The sequence below is a fragment of the Aphelocoma coerulescens genome, chromosome 12 (genome assembly GCF_041296385.1).
Source record: "Aphelocoma coerulescens isolate FSJ_1873_10779 chromosome 12, UR_Acoe_1.0, whole genome shotgun sequence".
NCBI classification, from domain to species: domain Eukaryota; kingdom Metazoa; phylum Chordata; class Aves; order Passeriformes; family Corvidae; genus Aphelocoma; species Aphelocoma coerulescens.
Window position 1 is genome coordinate 1,460,095 of NC_091026.1, and position 26,984 is coordinate 1,487,078.

At 44.5% G+C, this 26,984-nt stretch overlaps 1 protein-coding gene across 6 annotated transcripts in view; it reads left to right on the forward strand.

The window, feature by feature from the left end:
* The window catches only part of IQSEC1 (IQ motif and Sec7 domain ArfGEF 1), a 281,157-nt gene that overhangs the window by 30,917 nt on the left and 223,256 nt on the right, over positions 1-26,984 (forward strand). For 5 of the 6 annotated variants that reach the window (XM_069027864.1, XM_069027866.1, XM_069027867.1 and 2 more), the window contains exon 2: positions 25,867-25,896. The exons of the other annotated variant lie outside the window; for it this stretch is intronic. In XM_069027864.1, the coding sequence (XP_068883965.1) occupies positions 25,867-25,896 (30 nt within the window). The remainder of the gene's footprint in view (positions 1-25,866; positions 25,897-26,984) is intronic. 6 annotated transcript variants of the gene reach the window in all.

Sequence of the window (26,984 nt, forward strand, 5' to 3'; positions counted from 1 at the left end):
AAGGACGAGGTAAATCTCTTTTTAATTACACTCTGCTTTCTCATGGGACAGATTCTAGAGTGCTGACGGTGATTGTGCTGGTCGTGATCAGATTTTGTGCTGTAAATTCTACCTGAAAACGTGCACTGGAGAGCTTCTGGCACTTTCATGTATGAATGTTATGCAATAGCTATAAATACATGATGCAGTGGAGCTGTAAGTGCAATAAAGATGAAAAAAAAGGGGAGAAAAAAGGCCTGAGCAGTGTAAGAGATGAGGACATGGGAAAGTTTGCAGGTTTTGGTTTTCTGAGAAACTTCTTGTCAGATATTCAGTGCCTGGGAGTGCTGGATAAATATAAATTTGTCTTTCAATTCAGCATTTTATGTGTAGAGTATGAGGAGTCTGTGCTGATCATCTTCTTAAGTTAAACTTGGTCATGTTAACGATGAGTGTCACATGGAAATGGGAGTGGGATTACCTGGGACAGAAACAGCTTCTCGGCCCCACGGCTGAAATATCTCATCTTCAATACCGGGTGTGAAATGTTCTTAATCTATTCCATAACTTTTTGGTAGCAGTTGTTTTTCATCCATGTGCCATATTCTCCCAAAATAATTTCTCGACTGGGACAGATTGCTGTTAAATCCTTCCTGGAATACATTTCTCTGGCATTTTTTCTGGGAGGAGGTGTCACATTTGGAACAGACAGATGTAAATTCAATCCCTCTCACACAGGACTCTGTCTCATGTCTGCCTTGGATGCAGCGATTTATGAGCAGCCGTTCTGGATGGTGAATTAAATCACAAAATGGCCATTCAGTGGCACTTCTGGGGTGGCAGGAGAGCAGTTTTTATTCTTGCTCTTGGTGTTAAATTGCCTCCTTGCCTCTGCAATTGCTGGCACAGAAAGGGCCGTGTCCTTGGCCCAGGGGGATGAGGGGATTGTTCCTCCCCACATCAGACTCTGCTCTCTCCAGACAGACCCATCCAGCTCTGGTGCCCTGCTCTGCTTGCTCACAGGTCAGCTCTCCTCCTGTGTTAAAATGGAGATGAAATCATGGGCTGTGGGTTTTGAGATTCAATCTAATGGTTTTCACTGTCTGCTAGAAATTAATTTACTGCTCATTTGAAATAATATCTCTTTGTCATGTTAATTAACTGTATTGAAGGGGAAATAATAAAGGGATGTGTTTTTTTCCCTCCCTTCCCTGAGCAGTGAGGAGGACAGCTTTTTTGTTTCCCAACCAAAACAGGTTTCTAATTAAATAACAGAATAACTCCTTGAAACTCTGCTTTGGGAGAAATATTTGGCTTTTTCACTTGTTCCTTTTTTAAAATGGACAATAGAGACTTGCAGTAATTAAAATATATTTCGAAAAAAATCTGGGAATTCACTAGTGACTTTTTAAAATTTTGTTTTGATGGGAAAGCAAAACACACATTATATCCAGAGACTTAATGTAAGATGCTGCTGCATCTTTCTTTCACCTCAGAAATAGAGGTTTATTCCCTTAATGTCAAGCCAGCAGTCCTGCCTGATCCTGTGGGCTCCCCAGGCTGTTAATCTGAAGGACTGGAAGCTGGATCAGCCCCTGTTCTGCACATTCTGAAAAGCCTGGAGTTACATCTCATCTTTCCATGGCATCAGGAGCTGCTCCTGTCCCTCTGATGGATCGTTGCTGTACTGTGCTGTGGGACTGTTCACTGTTTATGCCTGTTCCTGCTCAATCCAGTGTTTCCCCAGCACACAGGAGGGCCCCCAGATTTTCTGCTGGTGTGGTGATGGATTTTGCTCCTCATTAACTTTGCCGGCTCATTCTCTGCTTCTGGAGAGCTCCTGCAGCTCCTGGTGTCCCTCTGGGCTGGGCACCTGCTCCTGTTTGTCCTTCTAGTGCTGCTCCCCAAAGGCTGATGTTTGAAACCATCTCAGGATATTCTGAGCTGGAAGGGACCCCCGGGGATCTGAGCAGCTCTGTATCTCTGCAGGACTCACCAGAAGTGCTCAGCTTCAAGGATTGGAAAACTGTTTAGGGAAAAGTTGATTCTGTTTGATTTTTCAGAGGAAAACTGCTGTGGTTTTGCTTGTGCTGTTGGGATTGTTTCACCTGTTTCTGGGGGATGCTGGATCAGAGCTGATGGATTTTTGGCAGTGTTGGGTTAACATTTGAAAGGCTTTTTCCCACCTAAATGATTCCATGATTTCCTTCCAGCCCAATCCAATATAATGAACCTCTGGTGGGAGATAGGATCAGGATCTCTGTAGCAGATGAGTGAGAGAAGCTCCTGTGGGCTGCCAGCTCTGCCTCTCACTGACAGCACACCAGACCTGGCCTGGCTGAGGAGGAGACAGTTCAGATTCCCAGTTGCTTCCTTGCCTGCAGTGAATTCCTGGTGCCAGCAGACCCGGAGAGCTGCCCAAAGCCTCCCTTGGAAGATCGGGGTGGGGCGAGGCAGCTCCTGCACCTCAGGATCCTTCTCCTTCTGGGCTGTGGGGCTCTGGAGACAGACCTGTGGTTAATTGAGAAGAAACTCGAATGCTAAATATTACAATATTTATTTATTCATTTACTTATTCCTCCTGACAATTCCGTGGGCAGGCAGCAGGTTGTTTCAAATGCCCTGGGTACCTGCCTGGTGCTTGAGTGAGGCCCCCTGAATTTGAAGCCAGTGCATCCCTTGAAGGAAGGCTCAGTCTTTCCTTTGTGCCCTGGGAATGTACTAAAAGCCTGGCTAACAAGAGGACCAGAACTTGGGTGTCTTTCCTCTTCCTGTACAGATTTGAGGTACAGTTTTTGGTGTTTCATAGAAAACATTCTGCAGCAGCAGTGTTTAGTGGTGACCCAGTCCAGCTGGGGTATAAATCAGAGTATTCCTTTACAGCATCTGTACCAAGCCATACAAGGCTGTTTGCTGCCCATCAGTGTTCAATAGAAAGCTCATTTTCATAACAGGTCAGTGATTAATACCTGATCAGAGGGCAAGTGCTGCTCTTGTCATCTGAATTGTGAAGACAAAATGAGGAGTCTTGATGGGGTCAGTAGTTACCATAAGCCTGTGCCTTTTGTGTAATGATCATTTTCTGTGAGGGTAATTAATAAACTGTTTGAGTTACGGAGGACATTGATATTATTGACACTGATGTATGAGCTGGATTTTTAATGCAGTAGATGTTCTGACTGTGGGAATACTGTTGATAAATCAGACTTTATTTTATGCATTCAGCTGTGCTTAGAACTATCCAGGTATTTTTAGAAACCTGGGATAATTTACATATTCATTGGAAAATGTCTTTGTCAGACTACCCCGTGGTGTTTGTGTTCACACCCTGCACTTCCAGCTCCTCCCGGCACTGCAGGTGCACAGACTGTCCGGCCCTCCAGTCACAGGGGTGTGGAATTCAGCTTGGAAAAGACCTTTAGGATCATCAAATCCAACCAGGAACCCAGCACCACCACCCTGCTCACTACTAAACCATGTCCCAGGTGCCACATCCATGTTTTTTGAACAGTCCCAGGGATGGAGACTCCACAAGTGCCCTGGGAAGGGAACGTTTAAGAGAATATGGGGGAGGCAAAAAGGCAGCCAAGCCTTGGGGATGCAGAGCTGAGAAATACCTCGGCAAAGGTGTTGAAATGTTCTCTTGTCCTTGAGCTCCTGTACAGAGCCTCTGTCAGGTGAGCAGGAGGGGCAGCACCTTTGGGTTTTTGCAGCTGTACTCTGCTGAGAAAACTTGTTTTACATTTCTCTACTGCAGCAAAAAAAACCCCAAACATGAAAAAGAGTAACAAAACCAAATTTGCTCTTCTCTGTCTCAAACAAAAAAAAAAATTCCTTTTGCTATTTCAGATAAAAAAATTGTTTCAACTTTGAGTGTGAATGTAAACAGGTGTTTTATTTGAAGTGTTCCACGTGTGATAAATAACTTCTGTGCTTCTTTATTGCTGGGTTTAGTTATGGTGTTGAGATAAACCAGAACAGAAAATTAGTCTGCTGCAGACACTGAGAGAACATCACTCATCATTGTGGCAAAACTCTCCTAAGTACTTACCTGAAATAGCCACCAACCTTGAATTGTTTTGGATCTGAACCCCTGGAAGCTGAGCAAGTTATGGAGACAGGAGACACAGATTACAGGTGAAAAATCACATGCAGAGATGCTGCTGCCTTGCAAAGAATGACTCTGTGCACAGTGTTTCGGTGGGAAATGAATCAGCCTGGAGGTGCTCTATTTGGTTTCCTAATTGCATCAAATGATGGAGGATTACAGGACAAAATGGCCAGTGAGAGACTTTTGATATGTTACTGTTGCTTCAGTTGGCACCTTGGCTAAAGGGGGGTGAGGAGGGCATGGTTATTTTCCTGGTGCTGCCCTACACCCTGTCTGCTGGCTCTGGACAAATCCCAGCCCCTCCTTTTCCCAGGAAACCCAGCTGCAAGAGGGACAGGGACAGGGGGTTGGGAAGCACTTTGAGTTAAACTTGATGAACTTTTGGTCACATAGCTGACTAAAGATCTCCAGCAATATCATTATTGATGGGTCTGAGTATTAATTTGAGGTGGAGGATGTCTTTCAGCTGCAGTGCCTCTTGCCTTTAGCCCAGACACCAGCTCTGAGTGTGTTACAAAAGCCCAAGAGCCATTTCCAAATACAAATGGATTCAAATACCTGAACCTGTTAGCCTATCACAAAACTTAGTTCTAAGAAACACAAGTGCAATGGCATTTTCTATGAAACCACTCATAAATTCCCTCAAATAAAGCAGTTTTTCTGATGTAGAACTTACACAACACAAATGGAAAATTTGGCTCCTGTGTTTCAGTTCCTGACTCATCTTGGGGAACATCAAGACCTGTGATAAATCCTGCTGCAATAAATTGTCCTCATCAGTTTTCTCTGTGTTGGAATCACTTTAGTCTTGCCTGGGAGGTAAATTTCCATGGCTGATGGGAGGAAAATGGGTAGGATCTGATTCAGTAATTGAGCATCTCTCTCTGCCCTCAGTCATGCAGGACATGGAGCTGGGAGGAGCCCTGGCTAGACCAGCACTGGGTCAGCTCCACGTGGAGCCCCAGAGGGGGAAATCACTCTTTGCCAAGACTGGAAGGGGGGATAACACTGTGCTCTGCTGCCCTGAGTATCAAACTGATGATTAAGGTACAGAATTACTGCAGGCAGTGAGTTTTGGTTTTTTATTTTCTGCAAGTTTGTAAAATCATGCCTTAATTCTTTCACTGAAGTGAAGGTTTATGAGGAATAGAGACATACTTGTGTGTTTGACACGCCCATGGCAAGAGGGTCAGAACCAGAGGATTTTTAAGATCCCTTCCAACCCAAACAGTCCTGTGATTCCATGAAGGGATGAAGTTCTGGCAGTGCTGTCATGTTAATTACTGCTTGAACTGTTGTGTACCCCTTTGCATCCCACAGAGCTAAGCAGAGCTCTCAGTAAGCCGTGTGAGTGTGGGGGGAGGCAGTTTCTGAGGTTCAGAACCCCCTCTTTTTTTTGTAGGGGAGGCAGTTTGTAGCAAACTTCAGCTTCACCTCTCTCCTGTCTGTACCACAGTAGTGAAGCTGGATATGTGTGAGTGGGGCCATCCTGGCCTTTGGTGAGCACCTTCTCTGATGTCTGAAGTGTGGCAAGTATTTCTACAAATACTCAACACAAAACCATCTGTGCTTCTGTTGGTATTTATTGCATTTTACATCCCTGTACTTAGCAGCAGCACTGGCCTTTCCTGGCTCCAGAAGGAATGTGGTCTGGAGCAGTGGTACCTGGCGTCACTTAGATATCCAGAGGTATTTCTTACTTCTTCTGGCTTCTTACTTTCCTGTGCTCTGGGCTGATGGCAGCAGTTGTTGCTCACTTGAGCCAGCATTTTGAGCTCAGCCACCAGCACAGAGAATGTGCCACCTGGTACCTGCTGTTAGATACTAGCTGGAAGTGCTGGATCCTGCCCTCAGCAGCCCTGGCACTGGCTGTGGTGGTGCCTTTGCCCATCAGCTCCCTGCTGTGGCACAGATGCTGCAGTGAGGGAAGACACTTGAACACATTTCCTTGGGTTAAGACAACGAGACAGGAGCTGAACACCTGAGCTGGTGCCCACGGCTTCCAAAGCTCCTCCTGCTGCAGGGGAGGACTCAGGGCTGGGGGTGGAAGTGGTGCCTTGGCTCAGCACCTGCACTTGCCGTGTGTTTGGCCAGCTTTGCATAATTGATAAGCAAAGGCTTATCACAGGGTGCAAGCATCCTGTGGTAGCATCTGTCATCCGTGGATCCTGCACCTGCCAACGCCAAGGTGTTCTGGCAGCTTGGACAGGAGTCTGAGAGCAGAGCCAGGGGCTGATGTGCTTTTGGGGGAGCTGTAATGACAGGAGCATAAAGGGATAAAGCTGCTTGATGGGGAAACTTCTCCACGTCCTGAATTTCTCTTGCAGCAGGGGGATGTCTAATCCTGCTCCTGGTGAGAACCAGGACTGGCTGCTCCAGGGAGCTGCTCACGTGCATCCTTCAGATCAGCCTCGTGTGTCAGTGGGTTCCAGTAATTCCTGAAACTCCCTAATGGGGAAGCCCAAAGCCCACAGCAGGAATCCCAGGGTTGGCTGTTTGTGTCAGCGAGGGGGCACAGGACAAGTGTTCCTCAGTGTCTCAGTGCTTTGGGCAGCAGCTGCAAAGGTAAAGGCCTGGGGGTTCCCTTTGCCAGGAGGAGAGTTTTCTGGTTTTCTCTTCAAGATCTCATTTGCCAATTCTGTTGAAGCTTCCTCTGCTATGTTTGAGTTTTATTTTGGTGTTTTCGTTCTGAGGAATGCCCTGGTTTTTATATATATCTGTAAAACCTACCTTTTGCTCCAGTCCTGAACTAAATTGTCTAAAAGAGTCATAGAATATTCCTAACCCAAGTCCTAATTTTCCTTGTGTTTTCACAGGCATGCAGCCTGGTCAAAGTGCTTTTCTTTCTTAATCTGATCTGCTTCTGTTGCATCTGTTCCATTAGTTCCACTGATGGAAATGAAATTAGTTATACTGCCCAGGCAGGGAGTGTTAGGTGGATCTCAGGTACTCTCTGTTCCACCAACAGTTTGGAAAGGACATGGCTCAGGTTTTCTGATATTAGAATTATTTGACATGGGTAGATAATAAAAGATTGGCTTTGATGTGAATGCTCCTGAAAACCACAATAAACTCTGCCTTTTGCACCCCAATGGCCACAACAATTATTGTTCCATTTCAGCTTAGGCTTTGTGCAAATGTCAGAGGCTGTAGAACATCCCTTTGCTGGGAATATTTGCTGTATAAATGTATAAGTGATGTATGGAACTGTTGGAGCAAAGGATACAAAAGCCCTCTTGTCACAGACAACATATAAATTTATATATCCCAGCTTGCTTGTTAGAGGATATAGGTTTGGATAGATATTAAAAATATTGTGCTGTACATTCTTTTTTCCCACTTCTTAATCTGCTTTTTGCACTGGGAATTCTTCAGTGAGAAAAATCCTTCACTGAAAAAAATTTATCTTGCAGTTCAAGTTGCCTGAAGATTTGCTACATGAAGACTTGTTCTAGATTAGGTAATCTTTAAACACCTAACTTTGTACAAGTTAATTTTCTTAAAGCAACTGCCTTCTGAATATAGAGTATTTTGACTCTTACCTGCATTGTACAACTCCAGGTTATAAAGAATGATCTATGCATCACCAGTCTCTTAAAAATTTAAGTACTGTGTGAAAAAAATGTCATGGACTTCTGGAAAATGGGATATTAATATTTGCCTTATTGTAAGTGTAGTGTGGTGGGTGATAAATGGTGTTTCTGTATATTCACTTCATATCAAGATCGCTTTTATCCTTTAGTACCACCTCCTTTCCATTTAAAATTATTTTAAAATAAATGTTTTTAAATAATTAGAGCTGGTAGAATAAATGAGGCTTTACCTTCTCATTATTTTACTGCTTCTGCTGCTTACCAACCTTTGTGTGCTGGTTTGATGCCTTGGGCACTTGCCTGGGGGATGAGCTGTGGGGCAGAGAACATTCCTGGTGCCATGCAGTCAAGAGTAACCCACCAGCACAGGAGTGTCCCCAGCAGTGCTGCACAAGGGCTGGGTGTTGTCCCCTCGGTGGAGCCAGCCCAGAGGGATTTGGTGGCGTTGTACAAAGGTTCTTCTAAATCCTCTCAGTGCAGATTCCAGCTTGAGGTGGACTTGGAACAAACCCAGGCTCTGACCGTTCCTGAATTTGAAAATGTGAGTTTGAGGGCTTGGTTTTGGTGCTCGTGTGGGAGTGACAGTCCAGTGTGAGCTCTGGCTTCTCTCAGTGTGGTTACAACCAAGAATATTGCAGTATTGGAACCTTGACTGAAACCATCCCACATAAGCTGATGATCTGAGCTGTCCCCTCTGAAGCGAGCTTCCTCGAGGAAGCTCCTGGTAATATACTCAAATATATCCTGGGTTCTTTTTCAAGTGGTGGTTTTAGCCCCAAGAGTGCCCAAAAGAATGTTTCCTTTCCTCCTGAAGGAGCAGGCTTTCATCAGCTTTGTGCTGGCACAAGCAGTAGTCTCGTGACACAGAAATCCCCTCGCTCCTATTTCAGCTGGATGGTTTGCCCTGTAGAATACTTGATTAAAATCTAAAATTATTTTACTGCCATATTATTTTCCTGAGCTGTTTCTGTCAAACCCCGCTGTCAGCCCTATCTAAACTCCCACTTGGGGCAGGGATGAGCAGGATGTGGTGTCTCCCAGAGCACCTCTGAAGCACACAAACACCCCGATGGTGTGCAGCACATCCAGGTGGGACTTCTTTGTGTTCAGTGTTTCCACATCATAGTTCTTCACAGGATAGAAACCATGAGAGTTTCTGGCTGTGACACTTGCCATGTTTTCCTGGAGGCAGTTGCCTTGGGGCATATGTTGAGCAGGAATTTTTTGCAGCCTTTCTCAAACCTTTTGTGTCAAATTCCCAGTGAAGAGTTTGGATTGTTCCTGTCTGGTTTGCAGCCCTGGTCTGCTGCCATGTGAACAGGTGTGGGAGCAGAAGTCCATAGGATGGAATGGCCAGGATGGTTTGGTGACAGCCAAAGATGAGCCACAAACCAGCATTTACAGAACGAGATGCAGCTGGCTGGGTTCCAAATGTGTTTCCAGGTTGCACAGAAAATTGTGGATCCACAATGCTTGTGAGTGGGAAAAGGGAACGTGGGGAGAAAGGAGCAGAAGTGAGTTTAAAAGGTGATATTTGATACCATGTTTGAGGCTGTCATTTCTGTAATTTGTAGAATAATGCAGACTTTTGCTGTCTCTTGGCCTTATACACACAACTCAGCTGCTCTGTAGGTTATGTTGTACTATCTGAGAGAAAACTCTTTGCACTGAGGAATGGAGAAGTGCACTGTAACTTATGTAACTCCTGTGCATTAGATGTCGAAGGTTTTTCCCTTATTAAGTGGCAGATTTCTGTGGAAGTGTCTTTACTGATGCTTTTACCTAATGCCATCATTTGGGTTATCCCCAATATCTCAATATGCTTCAGTATCCAAGTACTGCAGTTTCTTCTTCAAGCTTTTCACTTCTGCAGATGTGCCTGCAGAAAAGCACAACTGACTGAGCTGGCTCTGGAAACATCTGGATCAAAACATCCTGGTTTTGGTACCTTTTGGAAGTGTCTCAGCTGGAAAAGTGTCCCTGAATCTTCCTGCATTGTCCGTGCAATCTGATGGGATCCTGAGTTGGGATCCAGCTTGTCCTGGCTCTGTCCTGACAACATCCACCTTGCACGAAGTCCACAGAGAAAATACATTCAAGCTCAGTCAGTTGTTTTCAGAATAACAGAATTTGTGACTTTTCATTTAGAATTTGGAGATCAGAAATGCAGAAGTGTGACTTAACCCCTTCCATGCCCCCCTGAAGTTCTGGCAGGGCTTTGGATTTGTAGCCACAGGGAAACCTGCAGGCCCTGCTGCCTCTACAATGTTCTTTTTGTGCTTTTTTTTCTTTTCCTCTGAACCCTCTGTAGTGGTTTTAATGTGGCAGCTGAACAGCAGATAGAAGATAAATACCAGAAAGTGTTGAGAGGGATGAAAACCACTGGCTAGGTGCTCATTTGTTCAGATTATTGTTTGCATAGATGCCAAAAATGAACCTTTAAACACTGTAAATTCAGGATCAACACTTAATAGCATATCTTGTCTCTCTCTTTAAAATGAGTTCTATAGTATTATTGACTACCTGACAAAGAGTGATGAATGCAGTCCCTTTGCTGCTTTCTCTTTGGGGAAAGGCAATTAAACACTATTATATGTTAGAATTGAGCATTGCTGCATGTGGGGATTCATTGCTGCACATTTAAATGGAAGCAGAAATGATCAACAAACATCAATGTAATGACGTGTTCTAACCTTGATAAGGAAATTATGCCTTGTCTCTAATGGTCTGTGGGAATTTCATGGAGTTATTTGCCTATGAATAATGTTACTCAGAGGATGTGAAAGCAGTGCCGTGCACTCATCTCCTCACACATTCTCAGCCATCACCTGCAGCTCTGAATTAGCTTACGAGGCACAGACAAAAGCGTTTCAAGTCTTTTACAGGCTTAATTTTTAAGTTTAAATGTCAAGAATGAAATCATCCAACTTAATAATACTGTAGGTGTGTGTGACAAGGCATCTTTCGTAAAGAGCACGGAAAACAAGCTCTCAAACTGTTCCATTCCCATTCTGTGGAAATGACAAAAATTGTGCATCCTGCTCTTTCAGTTGTTTACAGGAACCTACCACAGCCTTTCCATTTGCTTGTAAATACTTGGAACAAGTGTTGGAAGCAGGTGAGGAAAGTCATGATGGAGATTCTTGTAACTGAGTTGGAGCTGGAATGACTTGGAATTGCTTTTGAAGTGCTAAAACTTTGTAAAGGGCGTATTAAGGGGTGGAATGTCTGTACTGAAGTCACTGGGACGTATTTGAAGATTCACCAGTGATTTTTCATAAGCTTCTACTGAAATGCTCTAATCTCTGTACAGATCTGGAGTCACTAAACATAACCCAGGCTCAGTAACCACTTTCTCAAGGCTCCATCAGTCCATTTAAAAATCTTAATTAGTAAATACTTGCTGGTCTCTCTTCTCCCAGAGCCTGAATTGTGGGTACCTGACCTGGAGAACGGGGCAGACTTTTCTGTAATGAGACCTTACCTTGATTGTTCAGGTGAAGCTTTCTGTTGTTTTTCTTGGCTTTCAAGTTGCTGTCATCATTTGAGGAGCAGGATAAAAATGGTGCAGTGCTTCAGCATTTCTGTGATTTAACAGTGATGTTGGTGTAATGTTCCCAGCTTAGAGTTGCATTTGGTGAAATAATAAAACCAACCTGTGTTAGAATGTTTGGCTGTGAGTGAAAAAGTGGAGACAAACCTTCCCACTTTGTGAACATTTTTATACCATATTATTTCATAAACTTTTCAGTGAAGTCTCCTCTTTGTCTTAGTCTGAATTATCTAAAACTGGGTATGGTTGGAGAAATGGAATGTATCTGTAATGGTGTCAGTTTATTCAATTTACAGCCAATCTTAATTCTCTTAGAACCTGAAACAGGGACTAATTACATCCAGTAACTACTTTTTAACCTTCCACTGATTACCAAGAAAGAAGATGAGCAGGGTCAATGCTTCCACATGGAAATTTCCATGTACAATATCCCAGACAGTAAACAACCTCTTGTAAATGATTCAAAAGGGTAGTGTCTGTCACCACTTTAAAAATGTGTGGGTTTAACTGTGTGAGTTGATTGTTGGGTGTTCTAATGGTGACATTCTTGCTCCTGATCCCTCTGTCCTGGTGAATTTGCTCTCTGTCCTAGACATGACTTAAATCTGCAGTGCCCTGTGAAAGGACAGGGCCAGTGGGCAGGGAAAACCAAACTGGCTGAGCTATTTTAGATAAATACAAGCTATGCCTGGCATGGAAAAAATAATTATGTCAGAATTAGTATCTGCCAACTAATTAAACTTCGTCAAACCTTAATTACACTTGTAAATAAAATTCATCATGTTTGAACTCTGTGTTCTTGTGGTTTAGAACATAAACACTGCTCAGCTCCTTCCTGGCTTTCTGTATACAGTGAAATATTAAGTAATGACAGGAAAAATGTACTTGCTGTCCAAAGGTTTTGAGCTTGCTGATGTAAACTAGAACACTGATGTGAGTGGAAAGACTCCCATCTTGCTGGAAAAAACCTGCATTTACTGTGGTCTCTCCACACCAGGAAGAAAAAAGCTTGGCAAACTTCCTGTGTTGCAGTTCAGAGCTGTGGGAATTGAACTCGTTGGGGCTGGTGGGGGCTGTGCACTTGGAGGCACTAAAATAAAGCTTTTTATAGGAATTTACCTTCAGTGCTAGCTTTGGTGTTACTGCCAAAGGTTCAGCATTCTCATTTTGAACTTTAGGCTTGATTAGAGTTCTTCTAGGAGTGTCTTTGAACAATGGTTAAAGTAAGTAGGACAGTGTTTTAGGGCCTGTCCTGTGCTGATTTCTGCATTCTGAAAACTTGCCTAGGATGGTAAAAAAGCCGAGAAATTGGTATTTCTTCCTAGAATGTGATGGCTGAGCTAAATGGGTCTTAGAAAGCAAACAATTGGTCTGGTTCACTTAAAAATGCAATATCAAAGCACCTGTAGCAGTCCAGCTTTCCTAGAGATGTTTATTCAAGGGAAGGACTCCTAAACATTAATGCTCTACCAGTGCTCAGAGGAGTGGCATTGAGAAGGTTTTAGTCATTGCTCGCTTTTTTTGAGTGAATGAAAAGAATCAGTAGTTTTGGTGGCAACAGTGGGAGTTCGGATGATCTGAATTTACCTTGCATTGCCATCTTCTTCAGACAAGCTCAGTGCCAAATTTTCAGGTGTGTTTTTCCATCCTCTGTGAGCTCACCCTGAGGATATCAAAACCAGAATCAGAGGCTGGATAAAAGTGCCACATGGCCAATGTGAGGAGGAAAAATAATCAGTGTAACCTAGGAGTGAAATGAGCAGAATGCATGGGAGGTACAGCCCTGGAAGTTTGGTGCAAAGGGCTGAAACAGAAATAGTTTCATCCTTCCCACCAGAAGGAAATGGTGTTAATGAGCTGCAAATTGGTCCTAAAGAGGGGTCAGTCTGTCCAGTGTGCACTTTTCTGTGCAAAAATAACACAGCTGAAATATCCTCTGACCCCATATTATGGGATTTATTATGCAGTTAAGTTTAATTCTGTTGGGACATTTGTAGTTCTTTTGCAAAATCTTAGATACATCTCTGTTTCAGGTTAAAAAACCCCAGCCACCACTAATGGGCAGGTTCCTGACTCCTCAGTACAGCTCAAATAATTGTAACAATGAGGATGCAGCAGAAAATGCTTCAGTTGCCCCAGGAAAGACCAAGTGTTTTCAGTAGAGCTGGTACATTCTGTGCTGATGTTGCCATGGGAATCACCGTGTCCTTGCTGCTGTTGGGAGCAAGAGCACCAGTGAGGTTTAAGTTTAAATTGCTGGTTTTGTGTAGAAATTGCACCTCTTGATAGTGGCCTAACATTTATATCCTTGTAACGAGCAGGACAGGCTCCCAACACACAGAAATATCCTGTCCCCTGCACCTCCCCACCTCTCTGCCCCTGCCCACGAGTTTCCTGCAGTTACATGGGTGGCTGCCTGATGTTTGCTAAGCCCTGAGAAGGTGGTGCTTACCTGAGGAAGGAATTGTACTGAGGGTACTGCGTGTGAGCCGCTCTGGACCTGCAGAGGTGTCTCTGAGCAGCATTTGTGCAGCACAAACTTTGTGCAGCTTGCAAACACAGATAATTGCAAGCACAATGTGCCTGTCCTGTCAGCTCTGCTGTCCTTGGCCTCTGCTCAGCAGGGATCCAGTTGGTGCCACCTTTGCAGGGTCCAGGCTGGGGCTCTGGAGTCATTATCCACAGGAGCTGCCTTCCACGAGGAGAGATTTGTTTGGGAACTCATTGCTCCAGATAGCAGTGATCCATCAAGATCAATTCACAAACTAAAGTGACTGTTCAGGTGGGGACAGTTGATTTATTGTAAAAGGAAAGCAATCTTAAATTTCAGTATCTATGTAAAGAAGCCTCTGGAGTATCATCAGTGTTTGATCTTTGAGCTTGGCTATTTCCATGAGTGGAATGTTACTGCTTTTGTAATGTCAGAGTACTATAAAAATAGGCTCTTGATGGATGAGCATCCAAAAGGATGCTCTTCCTCCAGCTCTGCACCTATTGAATATAAACTCGTGTTGGTTTACAGAGTTGAAGGCATTAAATTTCTTACACGCTCTAAGTGTTGACCCCTGAGAAGGCAAAGCCTTCTTAAGCAATTTGAGTGCCAGATAAATGTTATCATCATTTCATTTGCTTGTGCCAGTACCACTCATTGGGTATTGCTTAAATTTCACTGGCAGCTCAAGCACAGCTAAAAATAAATTCATTTGTTTATAGACTTCTTTGACAACAGCCAAATAAACCCACATTGTGTTGTTTTGAACGGAAGGCACAAAGCCAACTGAGTGCTCCCCTTGAATGTGGCTAAAACATGCTGTTACATGGCTGAGGTTGGTTCTACACCTGCCCTTTTTCCCTCCCACCCCTGTTTTATTTCCATTGAAACCTTTTTCATATCAATGTGCTCTTACCTAAATATAGGTGTAGTTTGCAGTGTGAGCAGCAGGCCCTGTTTTGTGCTAGTGGGGCAGAGTACAGAGCAAAAGGAGACTAAAAAGTGGCAACAGGGGAACTGTTAATGCTTGGGGATCCAGGGCAGAGATCCTGAGTCCTTGAGTGCACGTCCATAAACCAGAGGGACGGGGGCTGCATGTGCTGGAGTGCAGGCACAGGAGCTGTGCTGCAGTGAACTCAGAAAAGTTCAGCACTGTTCCAGAGGTCACCTGGACCTTCTGGCAGGGCAGCAGTGAGAATCTTCACGTTATTTCAGCTCAAGGGCAGGAGGAGGTGAAGGAAGATAACAAGGAGGACAAATGACATCAGCTGTGATATCCCCAGTTGTGAGATACTGGGGTTTGGATGTCCTGGAGCTGCAGAGCTCTGGAATGAACAAATGCTTCTTATAAGAAGGGGAAATGCTGAGACAAAATGTCTTGGCAGTGGAAATAATTCTGGGAAGGTCACAGTGGGAATAGCCTGACTTGCTGTAGGAACTGGGCTTCTGTATCTCTCTCTCAGAGGGATGCATGGAAAAGTTCCTGCACAAACTGACAGCTGACTCTGTATTCCCTGCTCAGTTCTGCCCTCTGCTCACTGTGCCAGGGGAACAAACAAGGATGCAAGTCACTCTCTTAGTGGGAATCATGGCTTGGGTCCTCTAAGCTGGGCTGTTGTAGCTGTGGTGCAGCAGATGGGCCAATCTGCAATGAATCAGCTTGATGAGATAATGCTTAATGAAGTCACAGAATCCCACACTGGTTTGGGTTGGGAAGGACCTTAAAGCCCATCTTGTCCCACGCCAGGGACACCTTCCACTATCCCAGGTTGCTCCAAGACCTGTCCACCCTGGCTTTGGACACTCCCAGGGATGGGGCAGCCATCCAGGTGTCCCTGGTGTTTTGCTTTTCTCTTTTATAGGAGGAGTGTGAAAGGTTATGAGGTGGTTTTGAGCAGAAAGAACTCACCTCCAAGGTACAGAACTGTGCATGTTTTCCTGCTCGTGGTGAAGGGAGATAGACATGACCTGCTTTCCCTTGAGGTGGTTATGCTACTAAGAACCAGCACTGAAATACATTCCTGTGAACAGTGACACACAATTTATTTTTGTAATGCTCTGAGGACTTAAAAAAAAAAAAAACCAACCCCAAACAACCAAAAAACCTTCATTCAACAACAAAACTTCTGAAGACTCATTGGTTTTGTCCAGGTCAGTGTGAGCTGCTGGAGAGCTTTGGCCTAAAGGACAAAAACAAGACATGGCAATGTCAAGAGGCAATTGAAAATACCAAACTGTGAATTGAGGGAAAACCAGGTAGAACTGACAGTGCAGGCATCTCTCAGGGAGTGTTCGAGTAACACTTATGGGGGATAAAGAAGGTGTTTGAAGTAAAGCTTCTAAAAGCTGTTTGGATTACTGGTTAAAACTCTCTCTGAAAGTTGTGATAGGACTGAAGCTTCTGTTTGGGGACTGATTTTAAGAAAGGAAAAAAGCCACCCCACAAACCATGTTAAACACTGCCTCTCCCCACTCAGCCCCTAAAAAAAAATGGAAAAACCTCACTGAAACAAATCCCAAAAAATCAACAAAGCAAACAAAAAACCCCACCAAAACCTTTCCAAGGCAGTTTTCAGAAGTGAAGAACTGGGCTGTGTTGCTCCATTCAGTGCCAACATAATTTAAAAAACCTGTAACCTCCAGATTCTCAAAGGAAGGACATTTTATATGGGGGTGGCTGTGCCAGTAACCACTGCAGGTTGTGGGACAGATGGAAGCTGACTAATAGCAAGAAAACCATTAGCCGTAAGTACAACCATTATAATTGAAACTGAGGCCTCCAGGCACCCAGAGAGAAGCCAAGAATCCTGTCTATGGGATTGTCTCGTGGAGCTGGGTGTATTTGTAGCTTCTGCATGCAGACTTAATAGTTACAAATTGCAGTGTTTCTACAGATTTAACTGGGAATTGAAATAAAACAAGTTGAAGACTTAAATCCCATTCTTTATGCCGTCCATTTGCTGAGTTATAGTAGTAGAATACACACTTGGTTTTCTCTTAATCTTCTCAGGTTTTCTAATTTGGTCTTAATTGGAGGAAGGAGTTACATCAATGGCAGCAGAACTCGTGTGGCATTTGGAATTCCCGTGTGGCTGTTGAAATCAGGTTGGCTTCGGGGCAGATCAACACGTCATCAAAGAGGGATTGGACTTAAACATCCTTTAGGAAGAAATTCTTTCCTGGGAGGGTGGGCAGGCCCTGGCACAGGGTGCCCAGAGCAGCTGGGGCTCCCCCTGGATCCCTGGCAGTGCCCAAGGCCAGGCTGGACATTGGGGCTGGGAGCAGCCTGGGACAGTGGAAGGTGTCCCTGCCATGGCAGGGGTGGCACTGGATGAGCTTTAAGATCCTGTCCCACCTAAACCATTGTGGGATTCTGTGATGTACCAGAAATTGTCTGTGGAGTCCTGCAGCTCCTGTCCTGAGTGGTGACAGGGCTCTTCCCAGTGCAGGTCACAGCCAAGTCCACTGAGGGCAGGTTTTATGACTCCGAAGGTTTTAGGTTCTCTTCACATTTGGCACCACCCCAAACACTGCCAGTGCAGGCAGTGAGGTTAATCCAGAGGCTGAGTTTGTTGAGGCTTTAATACTTTTATTACATCTTTGTGTTCAACATAGTTTGTTTTCTAGAAGCACCATCAATTTTCTCTAAAAAATAACTTTGCCATTTTACTGGCAAATCACTCAGACATCTCATAACCTGTGTGTGGAATTTAACGAGCAGATGCCTCTGGAAATAGGATTGGGTGTAGTTTACCCTGAAAATTTAATCCATAAAGTACCTCAGTTTAAATTGCATAGGGAGGTTTCCAGTGCTGGGTTTTGTAGTTATTGTTGGGTCAGCAGATGAATTCCTGGGGTGAAGGGTTGGTGCCAGCTGTCCCCATCAGTGTTACAGTTTGTTCTTTCTCCTTATGGAATAAACACAGATCTTGTCTTATATGAAAGATGTGGGGAGAGCTGTAATGGTCTCCAAAGCCTGAGGATTAAGGGCATAAATTTCATGTGCAGAAAATGTCTCATTCTTGTTGAAGGTTCTTGGCCTTTAACTCTCTGATCCCATGTATGTTTAAAGTACATTTTGACAACAAGCCTCTGCAGGCAGAGGATTTTATTAAGGAAAATGGGAATACTCGATACAAATGAAAGATGAAACTTGATAATTTTCTAAATGTTTATGCCAATGATTGCATGTTGAGAGGCTAAATTGATGATAAAGTGTTCTGCTGTGTCTTCATAGTCTGAGAACCATTTGGCTGCTGTTGGAGGCAGAAAGGGTCTCTAAAAGGGACCATAATTGGGGCCATGACTGTAGAAAAGCCACGCTTGCAGCTTCACTGAATATAAGATAAAAGGATGAGCTTCTTGTTTAAACCCCAGTTTTAGAGAGATTTTTCTTTCTTCCTAAGGCCTTACCTGGAAATAGAAAGAAATCTGAAATAATCCTGTCCAGTGGCTTTCCACTTCTGATCACCCTTAATTTAAGCTAAAATAATGCCTTCTGTATTGAATATTCCACATTCAATACAGGTGATCACCATATGCTAATGCTGCTTAACACTACCTTGTCCTTCTGCAGAAAAAAAAAAGTGGTCACAAGGATGTTGAAATTGGAGAGAGATTTCTGATGTGCAGTTAGATATTAAAAATTTGCTGCACAGCTCTTCAGTACTTCTGGGGTTAAACTGCAGTTCTCTTCCTTAGCTGTTGAAAACCCACTCCACACCTCAGTTAATGAACTGAGCTGGAAAGACACATTTAAAGGAATTTTGGTTGTGAAGTTGCTCGTCCCTGAGCTGGGGTAGGGACAGGCAAGGCTGCAGGTCAAAGGTGCAGAAACAACTGGATTGGAAAGTTTCAGCTGCCGGGGAAAGTAAGGAATTGACTGATTTGTGAAATGATAAATGTAATATGAATGAGGTGTTTTCCAAACAGAATGGAGGCAGCCTTTCAGGATTCTGTAATTAGTTTTCTTAAAAGCTGCTGCAAATTATAAACAATTGAAGGGGAGTGTAAGGAAAAGAGGTACAATGGTTTTGAGAACTCATAAACCTAGGATATTTTACTCAGTTACCACTTGAGATTCAAGTCCTCATTCTGCTGCTGACTTGAAGATCACCCCTCACTTATCAAAGCGAAATATTTGCTTCCTTTCCATATGGCTCTTTGGCAGGGCTCTTACTGAGATCATCAGCAGGCTGCTCTGTGCAGTCTAATGGCTTCATCTCGTGGGACAGGTGTTGGTGGGAGGCAGGGAGACTGCAGACCCTGTTGGTGAAGGGATGTGTTATCCTGGAGGCTTTCACATCTCCACACCCTCCACGCCCCAAACTTCCCACCTGCCGCGGGAAGGGGAACAGAGAACTGTGGGGAGCAAAGCTTCCTCCTGTGAGTTCTGCTTGGCTGTGTTTCCATCCCAGGGAGCATTTTCTGTGCTCCTGCAGTGCACGTGAAGGGATTGTGTTCGTAACTGAGCTGGGCAGGAGCGGCCAGAATCGGTGAGGCTGCTGTGACACGTGCCAGGCCCCTCCGGGGGCATGGGGCAGAGCAGCTGCTGGGCTCCTGCCCCACCTTCCACAGGTGACACCAAACACTCTGGACAGAAGCAAAATATGTCTCAGCTTGTCTGTGTGTGGAGCACAGCTGCTTTGGGCTGCCACAGGGGTGTCAGTGCAATGGCACATCCCTTCCCTGCCCGGCTCACAGGGATTGCTGTGCACAGGGAGAGCGGCAGTCCTCCGGTTAGGCACAAGCAGCACCACTTGAATGCTGAATTTCCCGTGTGTTTAGCTGTTTGTGTTGACTGTTCTGGTCTGGGAGGCAGTTCCAGGCTGCCCAGGTGGTGCTGGGATGCAGCACCTGCCGGCATGTCCCTGTTCCCTGCTGGGGGAGGCTGCTCCCGCTCCTGCCGAGCGCACAGATGGTCCCAATAACCTTGATGGGAAGCACAGGCTGCCTGCTTTGGAGCCTGTCCGTTCTCCAAACTATTTTCAGGCATCAGGAGAACCCGGGTTACTAAAAAACCCATCCTGGCTGAAGAAGGTGAGCATGGGGAGGGCTGTGCTCCGCCCAAGTGCGAGCCAGCCCGGAGCATATGGCACAGAGCAGTGGCTGGGCAGTGACATCAGGCTGGGCTTCTGCAAATCCCTCCTCAGAGATCACTGAGAGTTTGGAAGGGACGTTTCTTGGACAGTAGTGGCTGTAAGCAGTCCAGGAATGGATATAACAAGCTTGTTATGGAGGCTGTGTGCCAGGAGCTGCATTTCCACGGTATTTATCATAGGATCACAGGATGGTTAAAGTTGGAAGGGACCACTGGAGGTCATCCAGTCCAACCTCCCCGCTCAAGCAGGGCTCCCTAGAGCTCAGTGCTCAGGATTGTGTCCAGATGGCCAGGCTGGAGTGGAGGGTACAGGGGGTTATCTGTGGGAGATAAGTGTCTGCTGCCTCTCGTGGGCTGAGATGTGTCTGCTTGGGCTTAGCGTGACAAAGATGGGATCTATGGAAGTGGAAGTGGCTCTTTTCACTGTTCCTGTCTAGGCTCACAGTTAGAATTCACTTTAAAGGTTAAAAAAAAAAAAAAAAAAAGGCTATTTTTTCACCATGGTCTGTGTGTAATAGCTTTGTAAGGACTAAAGAGCTGCTGGGAGTCACTGCCACACGAGCAGTGCATTCCCAGAGCTGGGATGGGAGGATACTTCTGAGGCTGGAGGTGCTCTGCACAAACAGGAGTGCATGCAAACAGCACAGAGTAAATCTGTATTAAAAAAAGAGCCTCTGCAATATTAACTGTCACTTAAGATGGCTGAAAGGTCAGTTTCCTTAATCAGAGTTGGAGAAAATAAGGACAAAAAGAACGTGATTGATGATGTTCTGGGTGAAATACTGTGCTGTCTCTGTGAACTTGGTTAATTGGTGTTTGTAGGTCTAAAATCCAGTCCATTTAGCAAACAGGTCCTTTTTAAGCAGTCAGTCTTGTGCTTTAGCACAGAGTTCACTCCACACCCTCCTCCAGAGCCCAGCAGAGCTCCTGGCCCTGTGTGGGAGCTCGTGGGGAGAGCAGCTGTACCTGGGAATTGTCTGTTTACAGGGGAAGCACTGGGTGTCTCCCAGAGCAGCACTTCCAGCTGTACCTGGTGATTATCCCCAGCACACAGCAGGAACTGGGCACATGCTGTCTGGCTTTTGTTTCAAAATGGTGCCTGAAAATGCTTCTTATATAACTGACCCTGGATTTTGCAGTGGGTGATTCACAGGTTTAGCTCACATTAACTTGTCTGCATGATGCCATTCCATGTGGGAGGTGGTGTCCTTTCATGCTTGAGCTGCCACGGGATCATGGTCCAAGTAGCAGCCCAAATTTAGCTTGTATGTATTTTGCTGATATGACTTTTAAATCTTACACTGTCTGGGACTTGATTGAAACTTCTTTTTCAGCTCGGTGGTGGGAAATCACATCTAAACTCCTGCTGCTCTCTGCACTCAGAATGTATTTATGGCATTTTTTGAGGGTGTGAGCAGTGGACTGGTGCCCAGGGAGCTGAAGTGTGTGGAACATTGAGACAAATTAAGCAGAAGGCTTTCAATGCATTCATCATGACATCAAACCCATGTTTAAAAACATGGAATATGATCCCAGATACTGTTTTCCTCCATCTTGAAGTGACCAAAAGTCCTGGGACCTTGGTGTGAGGTTGGTACCATTATAACTTAGTTGGGATTTTGTGGGAGGCTGTGGTGAGTGTGTTTAATTGTGTTGATGCAAAGGTGTTCACCCTGTTGTGCATAATGACAGAATCTTTGCTGAAGGGGATTAATTAGTGGTGAAATGCATCATTTTTCTCATCCTGAAACTCACCTTGTTAAAATGCTACTGACTGGACAGGTCTTGCTAGGTTTTTTACCACTTCTTTCAAGTCTTCAGCCCAGTAGAATCTTTTGACTCTGTCTAACACACAGGGCCTTGCTGGGCACACCAGTTTTTGGAAAGGAGAATCTCCACTGCCTGTGTCTATAGGATGTAGGCTGGGTGAGACGGGGCTTGGAGCAGCCTGGTCTGGTGGGAGGTGTCCCTGCCCATGGCAGAGGTGAAATGAGATGGGCTTTAAGGTCCCTCCCAACCCAGACCATGTTTTTACGTTGCTGGCAGTGCTCTGGTGCTGATGCAGACCCTCTAAGCACGGGGATGAGGGCAGGACAGCGAGTGTGTCTGAGCTGGGGAGGTTCTATTCCAACTCAGCTCAGTGCCGTTCATGAGGCTGCTCTTCCCAGACTCCTGAGAGGAGAGGGTTGCTTTCCTTGGCAGAGCTTTGCACATCTGCTGGGATCCACAGGGGCACAGAACATCATTCACACCCAGCAGGCTCAAATAAAAGTCCTGGAAAGCTCTAATAGCCTTGAGATGGGGTTGGAGGTTTCCTGGCAACACGTGCCTTGTTTTGAATTGCTGCTCAGAACATTGACCTACAGGAACCTCACACTATTCCCTGCTCCTCATATAAGGAGGATCATTTCTGTAGCCGTCAATGAATCCTCCCTGAAGCTCTGTCCCTTGAAGGTAGTCTGTTCCTCTGCATTACAGATGCTGAGAGATTTAATACACTACAGAAGAACAACCTGTGCTGGTGCAGTTTGGCTTTTGAGGCACGTTCTGTGCTCAAAGCAAGGCTTAGTCAAATGCATTGATCCGTGGATTGCTGTGTACAGATTGGGTTCAGTCTTTCCCTTTTGTGAAAAATGCAGTTGGAATGCTCTTTAATACGTGGTTACTGTACACTCTACCTTAGAGTCTCCTACAATAACATCGGTTCTTGTGGCTTGTGAGAAGATGGAGCCTGGTTATTCAGTGGATGTTTGACATGCTGTTAGAAACCTTGGCTTTTCCCCAGTTCTTTTTATTCTGACGGAAGTGACAGCTCTAAGGAGGTGAGATCTGAGTGGGATTCCTACCACAGGGGTGGCTCTGTGAACTATTTAAAGCCCTGTCCACTTGGGGGTTCTTACAGAAGGGTTTCAGTTCTACTTTTGGCTGCTTTTGTACCACATTTTGCACTCCCAAACATGAATCCTAGACAAACAGAATTTTAAAAATGGTTAAAACTACTTGCTGTATAATTTTGTAAGACATTGCCATAACCCACTGCCCAAATAAAGTATCTGCTCAGCTAGGAATTGTTGCAGGGGTAGTTGTGTGTCTCAGTCTGTATCATACACCTTGATGGTTCTGTGCAGTGCTTTATTTGGAAAATGATTACCTTAACGAGCAAGAGGAAAGCTGGTCCTGAAACTGCCTTTGGAAGCAGCTTTACCTTGTGCTGTTCCACTTCTAAGTGCAGCTTTAGGTGTGAACAACAAATCAGATGCCACCAGACTTTCAGCTTGTTTATTATGGCTCTTGGGGGAGTATTGAGAATTGAACGTTTCCTGCTGGCCTCTGTGAGCCAGAGGCTTGCAAAAATCTTTGGAATGAGGAAAAGCCACTGAAGGAGCTCTGCTGCTGCTGGGATTTGAGGTCCTGCTGTCACCTCAGTGAGCAGAGACCTGGGAATGGGAAGCTCTCACATTCCCAGTCTGAAGGGCTTTTCCATCTCGTGCTTTTCTCAACATTTTCTTCGAAATTGTGTTATTCCTATAAATGGCTTCCAATTTGTAGCAGCTGACACCTCCCACCAAGGATGGTTTGTTGGAAAACTGCCAACCAAGTCAGCAACTGGAAGCCAAGATAGTTGGTTTGTTGTTCTCCTGCATGGGGTATTTATAGGAAGATGGTGGTGACAAAGATAAATCATTTTGGTAGCGTGAGCGGAGCTGTTTTCTGAAATATCCATGTTTTGGATATGGACTGACAGGGGGTGATGGCAGTACTTAGTTAAACTCAAAAATCATTCAGGATTTTAATGGTCACTTTGGTTTGCAGCCTTTCAAGTACGGGGTTTTTTGTTTTTCTTTACATTTGGTTTTTGGTTCAGGGTTTGTTATGATGGTATCTGTTCCTCCTGGCCTCTGCTTGCAATGAAATTACAGTAATTACTACTGGTAGGAAAATAATTTCTGCTTCTCTTGGCTATAACCATCTCAAAAAGGATGTGTTTTATTGTATTTCCTACTGAGAATGAAATTCCTGGGGTCAGGAAGAAGACAAACTTGTACTTCAATAGTAGTGTAATAATACTGTAATATTTAGTTCTACTCAAAATGAAATCTTGGAAACCATCCAGGGCTGAGAGGAGAAATCCTGGAGAATGTTGCCTGACATTTATCTCATCACTGATGCAACTCAGATATCTAAATGGAATCTGTGCTGTTCCAAGTACTACAGCACAGAAGATATTCTATATATTGTGGGCTTTTTTTTTTTTTTTCTCCTTTAAGGTCTACCTTGAAATAAATAATGCAAGATACTGCCAGAAGTCTTTTCACCTTTCTCCTTGTCTCAGCAGTGCCTGTATCATTTCTTTTGTCTGGGGCAAAAGGAAAAAGAATTAGCCCAGAGCCCAGTGCATGCTTCCCGTGTGAGCAGAAACATTAAATATTGATCCCCAATCCTGCCTTTTAAAGAATGCTTAAAGAAAATCGAATGCTTTATTTCAAACCACACGTAGGGGGTTCTTTCAGCACTGTGTTCATTCAGCCCTGCTCATCAATTACTCGTTCCCTGAGCAAAATTGACCAGCCCTGAACAACTCTTTGGAATTTACTCGAGTAAATCTTTAGCCTTGAAAATGCAAATTTAGCAGAGTTGTGAAATTTCCCAGCTTTTCTGGGAATCCTGAAAATAGAGAAGAGGTGGTGGGTGGGCCCCCTTTGTCTGTTTGCTGCTGGGCTGGGAGGTGATCAGCTGGAGATCACCCTCACCTCACTGAAAATACCTCTTGAATTCTAATGAGAGGGAAAATGTGCTGCTGGAGCAGTGGCTTGGGGTGGCTGGTGCTGCTTCCAGGGACATGGGAATGCTTTGAGCACTTGGAGACGTTTTCCGTGTTGGATGAGTTTGTTATTCCAGTCCAGAGGAAAGGCAGGAAATTAAGACACTACAAAGCAGTTGTCTCCTGTGTTTGAAAACTTGAAAGCACAAGCAATTACATGGACATCCTTTCAGGTGTGTGTTCTGCCAGACAGAATTTGCTGAGATCTGAGTGCGGGAAGGAGTCGCTTAATTAAGCACTGGATTCATTAATTTTTTCATTCTCTTGGGGGTGCAGGGGTGAGCTCATCTTCACAGGACTTCTGTGTTGAGAAAACTGCTTGGAAGCTGCTGTGCCTGTTAAAAAACTGTGTTTGGATCTGTTCTTTGGTTCCTCAAGAACTCCCCTTGTCTTTGAGGAGGCAGCTTTGGGAGTGAGGGAGGAAAGGAATTGGGCAAGTGGATGTATGTTTGCTTCTGGATTTTTGTTTGGTCATGAAAATGGAATATTATGTTCCCGTTTCTCCTCGGAGATGAATCCTTTTCAGTGTGAATGATCCTCGGAGATGAATCCTTTTCAGTGCGAATGATCCTTCTTTGCTTAAAGAATATTGGGGAAAGAGGGGAGGTTTTGTTCCAAGTTTGATTGATGAAATTATCTCACCCGAAGAAAAACTGCCCCTCAGGAGCTTGGGTGACTTATTATATATTTCCCTCTTTCTTGCACATTTATGAAATTCAGACAAGCTCAAGGTTTAAAATATTTTAAATTACCTTTATTTGCCAACCTTGGCCCTTTCTGAGTAGTGCCTGATAAGGCTGGGCATGGGATTCCAGACCTACTTGCCTGTGACCTTTTCAGCTAAAGAGTGAAGAAGAGATGAAGAAAAAAATTGTACAAAATAATCTGCTACTAGAATAGTGCCAGAGTGTTGCTTTCCACTTGTAAGGATGGAACAGAAATCTCTGAGCATGTTTGAGGAAAATCTATATTGAGGGTTCAGAGGGTGTCATGTGTTTTAATATTGCAATTATTGACCTCAGCTGTTAACTGGGTTTTAGCTTCTAATAGATTTCCTCACAGCCTAAGTAGACGTGTTTCTTTTCTAAATGTCTTATTAGCAGAAAAAGTCCAACAGGCCCTGGAGACACTCACTGAAGTACAGAGGGAGAGAATGGCTTTTGAATTATAAATGCTGGAAACAACTGTGTCCTAAGTATTTGTGTATTACTTTACAGGTCTGAAGGGGACAGCTCAAGAAGCCTGAGGTATGTGTACATCATCTGATGTCTTTGTTCTAAGAAAATTCTTTGTTTAAAAGCATTAAATAGAAATAGAGGGTTTTTTTTAAATGCGGGCATTATTGGTTGTGCTTAGCATGCCATTGGTGTTTTGAGTAAAGGATCTTCTGCCTTGGATAAGTTACTGAATGATTCCATCTCCAGTGTGGTTTAAGAGTGAGGGATTACTTTGGATCATTACAAAGGATTTGTGGTTAGTTCCTGGTGCTTCCAATCAAAGTTCCTGCTCGACAGCCCAGTGCACTGGGGAAGCTGAGAACCAGTTGCCTGCCAGTTTTGGGGCAGCATCTGTGTTGGGGGGAAGTCCATGGACTTCTTCTGGCTTTCTTAGCAGTCCTCTTTTTCACGTGACAGGGAGAACCTTCATTGGCTCGTTATTGCTCATTATACACTTGGAAGGCTCAGATAATGTGCAGAATTTCATGTAATTATCAGGCACTTTACTTCCAGCTTACTCCCTTGGTGTTTTATACTTGTTACCTCAGGGGTGGGTTTTATTCCTACCTCTCTGCAAACTGAGTCAAACTTGTAGAGCTTGTAAAAGTGCTCTCAACAGGACTGAGACGTGAAAATTCCATCCTTGAATCCGAAAGTGTTCCATATTCATTAGAGCATTGCCATGAAGCAGATGCCTTGGTTCTCCAGCAGTGTGACTATTGATCAGTGATAATAAGGTTCATAATATTGACTGTGGCTTCACCATAATACCCTGCAGTTTGTTTTGGGGGCTGTCAGGATGTTGCATCTTAAGGCATTGTGTTTATTTACTGTAAAACCCCAAAGCAAAGGCAGGACCTTCCCTTGCAGAATTAAAATCCAGTTCTTGCCCACAGGTGTGCAGACTAGCCCCAAGAACAGGTGAGTTGCAGAACAGTCAGATATCAGAGAACCAGAAGTCTGTAGGAAGGGATTAAGGATCCTCTGAAATGCTTTTTTTCTTATGACAGAGTTCAAGATCACTCTGGTGTGGCCCCGAGTTCGAGGCTGTGAGGGCGAGTTGGGAATCTGTTTAATGCACAGCAGCTGAACTGGATCAAATCCTGAGGCTGTAGTAG